This window comes from Numida meleagris, chromosome 3 (genome assembly GCF_002078875.1).
Source record: "Numida meleagris isolate 19003 breed g44 Domestic line chromosome 3, NumMel1.0, whole genome shotgun sequence".
Lineage (NCBI taxonomy): Eukaryota > Metazoa > Chordata > Aves > Galliformes > Numididae > Numida > Numida meleagris.
In genome coordinates, this window is record NC_034411.1 from 55,755,351 (window position 1) to 55,767,134 (window position 11,784).

The 11,784-nt window shown below is 40.7% G+C and overlaps 1 protein-coding gene across 1 annotated transcript in view; it reads left to right on the forward strand.

The window, feature by feature from the left end:
* The window catches only part of SGK1 (serum/glucocorticoid regulated kinase 1), a 74,772-nt gene that overhangs the window by 39,219 nt on the left and 23,769 nt on the right, over window positions 1-11,784 (forward strand). Inside the window, exon 3 of the mRNA XM_021389852.1 lies at window positions 8,641-8,716. Within this exon, the coding sequence (XP_021245527.1) occupies window positions 8,641-8,716 (76 nt within the window). The remainder of the gene's footprint in view (window positions 1-8,640; window positions 8,717-11,784) is intronic.

Genomic DNA, 11,784 nt, shown 5'->3' on the forward strand with positions numbered 1-11,784 from the left:
GAAGGACACATTTTGCTAATTTGCTTTCTTTCTCTGCAGATGTTTGTAACAGAGGTCCGTCAGCTAAAATGTCAATTGATTTTTCACATTTAACATGAATAAAGGTATAGCTCATGCCAGCTAGAATGTGTTCTTTCATTTTTCTTTTCCCCAAGAGATGATCTTTCTGTCCTGTAAGACTGAGTGGTGTTTTCCATTGTCTTAAACAGAGAACAGGATCAGTTCTTTGCTATCTCCTTGAGCTGTCAGAAATTAATGAAAATATGATTTAAAGTATAGCACAGGTAGACAGTCATCCTCCAAAAACTCATTGTTTCTGGCCAGCTTTATTTCATTTTTTATTTTCAGGTCAAATGACTCCTTAGCAGGAAAAGTGAAGGGAAGAGCAGTCAAGTACTAAGAAAAAAGGATCAGATATAAGTGTGGTCTGTTAATTCATGCACAACAGATAGACTTTTGTTATGAAAATATATGATATAACTTGTTGTCATTGCGCTGAACTAGAGCTTTATGAAAACATCAACATTTTAAAATTAATAGGACATCTCAGATGTTCATATAGGAAAGTCCTACAGGTTTCCTCAGAATAGGTACATCTCTGGTGAAGTAAATGTAAGTCTGGATCCAGCAGGACAGTCAGTAGGTGCACTGTGCTTTTGCTCCTGGTGGGCCAAAGTACTTGGTTGCCCCTCTACTCTCCTCACCTTTTGTACTCCTCTTTCTGTATAAAAACATTTTGATTTCCATGAAGATTATAGGATTTTTTCCCTCCTGGAGCAGCCCGTGTCTTTGTATGCAGGGATGTCTGCAGAGAGGTCCCCACCACTGCTCGTGTAGGCACTGCACAGGGCTAGGTGTCATTAGGTTATGGTGGCATCCAGGGCCAGAATTAGAAACCTAGCCACTACCAGCCTTAGGAAGACTCATACGACCCACAGCACCCCATAGATAACTTGCTTCTGTTTATCCCAACAGCTGCAAAACACAGCTGTCTCAGTGTGGGCCCAGCACACAATTGGAGCTGTTATCTTTCACCTCTTCTCACTAAGCAGCAAAGACCTGGAGATGTGCTGCAACAGAAGTAATCATTCAGAGACAAATTTAGCTCCGTTCCTGAGTAATTCACCCCAGTTTCTGAACAAACTCAAAACACATAAAGGGTTTGTTTGTCATTTTAGGAGGATTTATGAGAGCCACTGTCTATCTTAACTGAATTCTGTTTCATATTATCTGAATACATGGCAGAAACACAAGCCTTGGAAAAAAGGATTCCCACGTGCTTGATGAACATCAAGAAAACATGCAGAAGAAATAGAGTTTATCCATTGGCATAAAACCCACCGTATATGTAAGCTGATTGTCATACTTACATAAGAATGAATTATAGGGTATCATTTAACTGTGAAAATTGGTTGGAGAATTGGGAAATAGAGTCTATTCAAGATCCTTTGAACAGAGATTTAAGTTTGAACAAGTCTTCTACCTCTTTGTTATTTAGATTTTCCATCTGTAAAATGGTGATAATAGTTATATAATTTATCTGTGGGCATGATACTTGTGGAAGGCATTCATCAACACACAAGTGGTCACTGTTTTTTCCCTTGTGCAAAATTCAAGATTGTTTAACACTCAGTGAAAGATTTCAAATTCATCAAAATTGAGAGCCAACTTGGTCACAGCCTACAAACATCTCTGTGGTGGAGTAGCTACTTGTATTACAGAGCTCTTCAAAGAAAAGACATAAGTAAAAACTATCAGTAAGAATAAAAGTTCAAAAAATGTTAAATAACTCATATAAGGAAGGGTGTATTTTCCATCACTTGAAATCCTGAATGCAAGAACACCTATCAAATGGTGCAAGAGATGGGGAGGTGATTTAGCAATAAACCTGTAGCTGCATCAAACAAGGTCATTATACTGATTACTTCTGACTTTGCAGCCATCATGACTGTAACTCTGAATTCACATATGTACCTGAATTTCCACCAAATTCAGAATGATTTGGACTCAGTTCCTATTTAGTCCCATGAAGAAAAGTATAGGTATGCATCTGGATGCTAATTAAAACTCTATCAAAATCTGACGTAAGAAGACTTAGATCTAATATTTTGGCTTTAATTAATCTTCTAAACTATGAGTTTACTAGAGAAAAATGTGGACTTTCTATTTTCTTCTTTTTTTCCCTATTCAATGCTTTCTTATTTCCTTATCGTGGTCATAACAAAAGCAGCTCTTTGCTGCTTTGTAATGAGCAAATGCACCATAAAAATAGCATTTCTATGTACTGTTTGGACTGGTGTAATTCTACACAGATAAAGCACGGGAGAATTTACATGTAAGTGTAGGGCAGAAAAGTACTGATTTTCACTGATGTTCCCCCATGGCTTTGTTTATACATGAGGAAGAACTCTTTCAGTAACCAAGCTTGTGATGTAGATATAGCATGAAGTATGTTGGTATGAATCCATAGTTGCTTTAATGCAGTGTTTGCAGTGCATTGCAGGTTCACAACCTTGTTGTCCCTGGGTGACTGTCTTGCAGGATCCAACACAGTCCTTCAGCATGTTACATCAGTTGATCCCATTCAAACAGATCTGTTTCCCAGCAGCATTAAATACAGCTCCGTTTTGCACTGTTGAAGGCAATGAATCACAAAAGCTATGATTCACAAAGTTTTGTTCAGTTATGTCCCTGAGCTTGGCTTTGGTCAGGGATGTGATTTGTTCGGTTCAGGAACAAGTGGAAAACACATTTAACCATCTCTGTCCTGTAAGACAGGTCTTGGAAGGTGACATTTTTGCAGGTGAAATGGGAGCCACTTAGCTTGGACCTGTAGCAATCTTCACAGGTTTTACAAAATCCTGTGCTATCAGCAATTCTCCTATTAGATCCAAAGCTGGCCATTCATGTTTAGCTTTAAATCAATTAGGGCAGCAATAACCTCTGTTTCTCCTTTTCTGATAATTTTAGGAGGAAAAAAAATTTGTCACGAATAAGATCTCCCAAAATTTGACAACTGCCAGTGTGAAGCCAATATATTTATTGGAAATGAAATTTGCAGCCTGAATAAAAGATTTCTTTTTATGAATGAAGGACATTTTTCAATAACAAACACCTGTGCCAAATCCTTTTTTTGTTATACAGCAAAGATGTGATGGGAAATGATTGAGTAAATAAATAATGCAGTTGACGAACATTATTCCAACAACATTATTTCAACTATTGTTGCTGCTTCTCCTTGGAAGATGTCGATGGTTTACGGGCGTTAGGCCCGATTCCGTGACAAAGGGGACGGGGGACCCAAGGGCCCACGTCCCGGGAAAAGGGGAAAGGGGAAAAGGGTAGGGAGATGGCCCTGAGAGCAAAGAACAGCGGCAACAATCTGAGGAGAAACAAACTAATTTACTAAATAAAATATCGGAATGCAAAACAACACACTATAATACAATATAATTACAATTTAAGCTGATAAATTCAATACAGAGAGAGAGAATGTCCCAAAGTCAAGGTAGGCCTTACTCTACTACCGACGATAAGACGGCTGGAGAGCGAGGTGCTGCCAAGACGAAAGACGGCGGAAAAAAGGGCCGAGGTCTCATGATCTGCAAGTTTTTATACTGCGAGCTTCTATCTTTTCCCTCCGGCTGGAAAATGGTAACAAAGGAGCAAAGTGCCGTGGGGACTGTAGTAGTCCTTCTCTTCTGAGAACTAGGTATGTCCACTACATGATGTTATGATGTGGAATACCAATAACCGAAAATCACAAAACCATGACAGAAGAGAATCCTTCAGACCTGTATAATAGCTATTCTGAAGAAGGAAAGGTATTTTGCAAAGTTAGGTAACTCTCTTCTCCTCAGCCATAAATAATTTCACCTCCTTTGTATGCTGCTCTAGTCCAGGCTACTTCCCATTTTACTAAGGGAGTCCTTTTTCATGCAAGCCAATGCAATCTTATCTCCAGCTCTTGAAAAATTACTCTTCTCATAAAAGAAAGTTCAGCCCTTCTGCAAAACCATACAGCAGGAGAGAAGTTGAAGGCTGGAGGTGAGAGAACCAAAATAAATTCATGCTCTTTTTATCCATGGCACAGCACCAGGGAAGTGAGGCTTCTGATTTGTCACTTTGACTGCATAGCTCTTCAGAAATGAAGATTTCCACTAGGACACAAGGAGAAGCCTGTCTAAAAAGCATGTAGTTTCTGACCTTTACAACACAAGCGCTGGACTTGTGTAGGCTTGAATCCTTCTGAGGACCAGAAAAGGAGAATAGGATTGTAGGTAGGTGTCTTAATCAGCATGTGCGTATGTATCAGCATATGCGTTATGTATTTATGGCTGTAACAGTCTGGAAAGCTGTGCTAAGCCTAACTCTGTTAGGCTCAGGACAGGGGCCCCTTGTAGAGGTGCAGAGCAAGCCTGTAGAATGTCGTGTGGGGAAACATAGTGGCTGGAGAAACAGTACTGTAACACCTGGAATACAGACAATGGGCTTCTCTCAGCTTGGCAGCTCACTTAACTATGCCCCTTCATGTTGGCTTGACCTCAGCATAAACAATTCCACTGCAAGTTATGATTGTCTTATGGAAATCTGCACCAGTGCTTCTTCCACCCACAGGCAGAGCTCCACCTATGTAAACTTCTGCACGTGCCTGGGATCACCTGTGAGAAAGATGTTACAACAGCCATATCCTAATCTAACAAGCAAGATTTCAGACTCACCTAGAGTTCCTGCTTTGAACACAAGCACAAAGAAGTCCAGGCCACTCTCATTTCAGATGCTGTGGCTGACTGCAGTCACTTGAAATGGTGGTAGCCCTTCCTGACGCTGGGCACAGTGATGGTGTTTTGGTAGCTGCTTAGGATCTGTGACAACATGGCTCGTCTACAGAGACAGCAGTATCTGAGGAGGATGACACTGCTGAGACTTCAGCGGTGCTGAAGGAGTTGAGCAAAGAGAAATGTGGATGGCTTCCATTCATTTTAATGAGTAATTAGCTTTAAAGTCTGATTATAGACATTTTCGTGTCACAAACATTATGAATCCTTTCACTTTAGGTTAGCATTTCACAAGCACAACACACAGAGATAATATATGCTCAGCATTGTCACATCCTGTCATTCTTTTCATTTGAAGGGACTGTCTCTAGGAGTGAAGCTGTAAATCTTGATATATTAAGTGCCATCCAGAATTCAGTGGCTTATTTGAATAAGTGAGAACCTCAAGTGAAAACATTGTCATCCCACTAGTAGAAATGTTCTGGATCCCAAGACTGTGTATTGCTCAATAGGGTAGATTTTCTACAGCCCTCCACAAAGCGCCAGTGAAACAGATAACTTTAATAAATGAGTAGCATTTGGTATCTGTGAGCAAAATTTTCCCTTTGTAATACAAAGTGTCTATGGTGTTTAGTCTAGATAATGTATTCTGCTTCCACTGTTGGTATTGATGTCCTTTCAAGTATAAAGAATATGTAGCTATTAACGAGCTCTTTTTGTTAAGATGTTCAGCAATGAAATAATTAACAATGTTGATGTGTAAATTAGGCTTCAGATTTTAAATTGCCATTTAGATGAATAAGGCGGATCACGTTTCTCTAATTGTTCAGCAGAGGAGATGAGGACTGGCTATATGCTAAATATAGCAGCACACCCACTAAAAGCACATGCAACAACAGACAACCTCTATGCCTACCTTGTCTTTCTTCCCATCTTTCTCTTCCAGGCAGCCTCCAGACTTAGGAAATACCAAAAGATTCTGCAGCTGACGACAACTGTATGGCTAGGTAAAAAAAAGAGTAGAGAAGAAGGTGTAGTTGCTACTGTTTTAAGTGTCAGAAAGATTGCTGTCTTTTTAGTCTTTCTAAAATACAAAAAAAGCAGGATTTTGCAATTAACATCATGCTTGCACCAAATATATAAAGCACTGAAAATTGCTGAAAAATCAGTCAAGTGTTGCTTGCACTGACATATGAACTTCTGACCTCCACTTCTCTTTATCTTCTCCCAGTGGCACTGAGATCACAGTAATCCCGAAACTTAGATAAGCAACTTTAAACTCTGGTTCAGAGACAGATCCTCTAGCATGGTTTACCCCTTACAAACTGGAGGCTGCAGTTTTCCACGGCTGACTCCTACGGCATGGCTTTAAGGGAGCTGTGCCATTCACCAGTGAGATTGGCTTTTCATGGTCACATCCTCTGAGAACAAGAAAAGTGGGAAGGGAGAAGTTGTGCTTCATGAGATGAAAGAATACGCCATTTTTTACAGTTAGTCACAACTGTATAGATATTTTTTTAAAATATTTGATCTGTTGAAGTCTTATCTACTGTGGCTTAAGTGTACTTATCTAGCACAAAGGCTTGGCCATTGTGTCTCCTCACTGAACTACAGGCTTCAGCAAGGTCAGCTGTTCATATTCATTAAGTCACCAAAAAAAGAAAAAAAAAAAAAAAGCAAAACTTCTAATCTGCAAATATAATTAAGAGAAAAAGTAATAAAAGTCAAGCACCTGAAAAATACTTTTTTATTCTATAGGTGTGATGACCTTGTACTTTTTGTCATGTTAAGACATAAGAATCAGCAATGCTTATACTTCGTATTTAGAGATCGGTGACTATCACCCTATCTCTAGGGCCTTAAAAGATATCATTGATATTTGCACATTCAGTCAGGAAATACTCTGTACAACTTTCCAGCTCTTCACCTTTGCACGATTTTGACTGCAGTATCTCTTGTTTCGTGGCAGGGTGACTGAGAGAGTTTTCCTTTTAAGTGGACTTCTTTAATGGACAGAGTTCAGGGTTTGCAGCTTTCAGCGCTCAGCCTTTTATTGCTTATGGACACTGCGTACGTTACACTTCTGTCCTTGACATGGCTTTGAAATATATTTTTTGCATATATTGTTTTGCACATATGTAAAGATATACATCTGTCTGCAGGGACAGATTCATGCCTGGTGTGTGGTTTCCCTTAAATGCTTTTCATCAAGTTTTCAGAACTGGTGTTGTTCTAGTCATAAGCACAGTTCTGCCTGGAGTATGTCAAATTAAGCACTTTCTCTGTCTTTCCCTTCATCCCACACCTACTTTCTATTCTCATGCAACTTCAATCCTACTGTCCCTCTGGTTCTCAGCTTCAATCATAGAGCTTTACGGTGGCAATAACAGAGGCTGTCTCAAATGCCTACTTCTTCCTTGTTATTCGTGAAGTGCTTAACCTCCAGAATAAAGATAGTCAGAAATATGTTATCAGAAAAGTGAGCCACCTCTTCAATGCTTTACAGCCTTGGGCACTCTCCTGCCAGCTTCATTTTTGGAGTATGTGTAACAGTAGTTAAAGTTGCCATTTGAGCTGGGAATCTTTTGAATGAAAGCATTTCTTAAACCAAAAATGTGAATAACATCAGAGTTGAAAAGTCTACTTGAGTGACTCACCTTAGCCCCAGATTCATACCTACAATCTCTTTAATCCTTCAGGACTAAAGACTTTGAGAACATTGCATCTGTATGAAGACACATCTAGGGTTTTGTGTCAGCAAGAAAAATTATACTGTCTTTGGATACTAAAAGCGTGACCTATGATTACACTGAAAATTCTTTACCTTGTTAGTCTGTGGGAAATTATTTGCTGTTTGGTTTCTACTTTCCATCCTGATGCTGGATGCAGCATTTCAGTGGGGTGGAGAACCTGTGAGGCACTTTGGGATAGACAGAGTTAGGAAATTAATGGTCCAACTGGCTGTCCCCACACTCAGTCTGTTTCCAAGAAGCTGGAGAGCTGAGGTCAGTGACCAGTGCCATTACAAAGGTGTTGCTATAGGACAGTCCTGCTCTCAGCTCTCTCAAAGTCTTGTGCAGCTCTTATTCAAGTATGAGTAAGGGATGTGCAGAGGAGAAGCAATTTGATCTATCATATTAGCCAGGATGAGGATGATGTGAGCGCACGTTAATTAGGAAGGGAACAGGGGGCTGTAGATCCCAGGCTGAACAAATTTAAGGGTATGTAGCTCCCCCATACCTGTCCCCACTGAGGCTATCCCAGCCTTGTGTGATAGAGCAGTTCTCTGCAAGCAGCTCCATGTCAGAATATAGCCCTGTGTCAGAAAACAACCCCTTCAGGACTCACCATTTAGAATCATAGAATCATAGAATTAGCTAGGTTGGAAAAGACCTACAAGATCACCTAGTCCAACCATCCACCTACCACCAATAACCCCACTAAACCATGTCTCTCAACGCTATATCTAAATGTTTCTTGAACACCTCCAGGGACGGTGACTCAACCACCTCCCTGGGCAGCCCATTCCAATTTCCTTACCACTTCCCTTCCTCAGCAGAACCAAGGTGTGCATGGGGCCACCTGCCTGGTCCACAGAGGTAAGATCCACGTGCATGTTTTGTGTGGCAAATGCAATTCAAAGCACAGTAAAGCACAGAGCCTTTCTCTTTTATGGAAGATCATAGTACCTGGCACATCGTAAGTCTGTCCCTGACTACAGGAACAGCCAGAGTAGGGCTTTGCACTTCCAGCTGACACATTTTCTTGGGATGGAAATTAATTTTGGTCTTCAGTGCTGTAAAACAACAACCCAGTGTAAATGGCAGCTGTGGTGACTCGATGTGTTCCTCCTGTTTTGCAGGTGAAGGAGCCCCATGGAAGAGGAGAGCCGCTGCCCAGGCCTGAGCCTCTGCCCCTTTGGGGCGGTGACGATGCAGGTAAGGGCCAGGCTGCACATGGGGCCTGTGGGGGCTGCAGTGCTTTGTCCCAAAGCCAGGCTTCACTGGAGGGTGTTTCTCTTGTTGAAACGAGACATGGGCTATCACCCACTGTTTGCTGGAGAACAGCAACAACAACAACCTCTGCTTGTGCGTAGGACGGCTGAAGTGCACAATATTCTTCACAAAATCTCCTGAGGAATTATGCTATGGCACAAGGAGAAACAAAAGTATTATGGCAAATCCCTTGAGTAAGACATCAGCCGCACTTCACCAACAACCTGCTGTGTAGGCAGAGCTCTCACAGCTGCCTGGTGGGTGCACAGGGACCAGGGACATGGGCACTGTGCACAGAGGGGCCGCATTACTTTTCACTCTGCCTCATTTCTGTTTTGGGGATTTTGTTTTTTGGGGAGTGCTAGTTTTGTTTGGTTGGTTCTCGTGCTTTTTAAAAATTTCTCTTTGCTTTATCATAAGCCTAGATATTATGTAGAAGTTAAAAGTGCAGCAGATTAACTTAGACTTGGTATTGTGGTTGGGTGACATGTCAGAACTTCAGAACTGCATTTAAGCCAAGGAAAAGATGCTGTGGCTACGGACTGCAAACGTTCTGATAAACAAGCACTGCCCCAGCATGACAAGTATCTGTCAGATCCTGAGGCAGATTTCACTTGAACTGTTTGGGGATTTTCTTCCTGCTCTCTCTGCCACTTTTGCAACTGTCCCCCTGGGAAACATCCCAGCAGCCTCTGTCCCCATTAGGAGGAAATCTTTCACTTCTTCATTCTGATTTTGAGTGCTTAATGCTCCTGGATAATTCTCTTGACCTATAGCCAGTCTTGGCTTCTATGCATACAAAAGAAATGCCAATCTAGATGATATATTTTATGAAACAAGTTTAGAAATATATTTAAGTAAGCACTCTGTCCTGTGTGTGATGTTATTGTGGTGTGTGAATGTTGCAGGATGCATTGATTCCTATCCAGCTTTGGCTATAGTCACAACACACTTCTAAAATATGGGAGCCCACATTAGATAGCTCTGCTGATTTCACTAAACTGGATGGTGCTTTCTTCTGTCTGAACTGTAGTAAGGCAGGGGCCCAGTTGAATCCTCTGTCAGCAGCACGAGCAGTGCAAGCGTTGTCAGTGCCCTTCTTGTTTGTTCCTGGTCACTCTTCTCTAACAGAAGCTGCCTGTTCAGATCAAGTGCTGGCTACACATTAAATTGACCCAGCTAAAAATACAATATTTATGGAACTTTCTTGGCAGTGTGGGGTACTGTTCTTTTTCTTACCTGGTTTGTTTAAACAACTAGGATAAATTCAGTTAAAGCAGAAATTGCACTCATAGTTTACTACTCTAGAAACTAGTCTCAAGGAATTTTAAGAACCTTTCTACCATGACCCAACTGCCCTAAACTGGTCCTTCAATGTTAGCTTGCACTGACTGGCTGCCTGGGGACACTTAGTACAGCACATAAAGTCACCTTTGATTTTTAAATATTTTCCATTTGTTCTGCTTAAGAAGCACTTAACAAGTACCTCACCATATCAATCAAATAAACTTGATTAAAATCCTACTGCTTCACCCTAGCAAACCTTATAGCCAATTCTTAGGCACCTGTAAGAATGACATTAGAGGGCTATAGAAGTATTTCTTTTGAGGCTTCTACAAGAGCAGTCTATGGTAATCTTGCTTAGCACCTGCATGATCCCTTCAGTTAGGATTAAAGTTGCGTGTTTTTATTCTGCTTCCATACTGGCTCTTAGCTACCCCAGAGGACTTAAACTGCTTTGAAGCAAAAAATGTGAATTCTGAGGTTCCAAGCCCAAAGTGGAGTGTCTTACGAGTTGGCCACTTTGTGCTGTGTTTACATGGCAAAGTTTGATGTCCCAGGGGATGATTGCAACAGGTAAACTAATACCTTGATCAGAAGATGAGGAGCAAAGAAGAGCAACATATAACCATGAAATTTTGTAATTTCTCAAAATGATCTTTAAAAGCTTTATCAAAGATCTGTCTGTCTTAAAGAAAAAGCAGTTCTAAGACTAATGTGGCCTTTGAAAGAAGTGTGTGAATTGTCTACAGATTGAAACCACAGCTAACATTTACAGTATTCTCCCATTATTTATCTTATAGAAGTATATGTATCTCTTGAGCTTTCAAATGAAATGGAAACAAAGACCTACCAGCTATGGTTTCCACCACTAGATAATCTGGAACTGATGTGCATAGCACTAAACAGTGGCACAGCAAAAAAGACATTGCTTCACTGATGTCTCTGCCTTCTTCATAGCTCCATCAGCTCTTAAACCATAGAGGGTAAATGCCCTCCCCATATCAGTGCCAATGCGACAGAAAAACTGCAGGAGCTGAGATCATCCCCACAGTGCCTTGCATTTCCACACATATTCATCAAGCTCAAATATGTGCTTGTTAGCAAGAAACAGCTCTTAGTTTTCTACATCATTTATCTCAAATTGTTCTTAATAATTTGGATCTGAAGTGCCTATTAAATAAAGCTAAGAAATGTGTGATATTTAATGACTCTAGTTTGCATTTCCAAGCTTACAGAAATCTTGCCAATTTTTGCAACTTGATGATGAGTCTCATGGTATTTCAAGTTTCTTTTGCATATCTTACCTGCTTGTGTTTAGATATTTAATACTTGTGGCTGAAGAGAAAAATGTGAGACATTGCAGCACCTGGAAGTTCTGAAAACAAAGAGCAAGAAAAACAAACTTACTTCTTGTTATTTTTATTAAAAAGTAATGTATAATCCAGTTTTATAACCTGGGGAGAGTATCCAGACTCATGATTTTGGAATGCTTTATGTTGGCAGCACTGTTCCTGTATTGACCATTTCATTCACAGTTCTCTGCTCCTGTCTATTCAATTCACTGCATTTTGCAACTGAGCTGGGAGTGCCACTTGTGTATCTAGCAAAGGTTTGCTGTAGTCTGAGAAGCGGACACTTACTTGTGTCAGCTGTTCCTGGCCCAAAATAATGCAGTTCATGAGCTCAGCTCAGAAAGAGGGAAGGAGGCAGGAAGGGAGGAAGGGAGG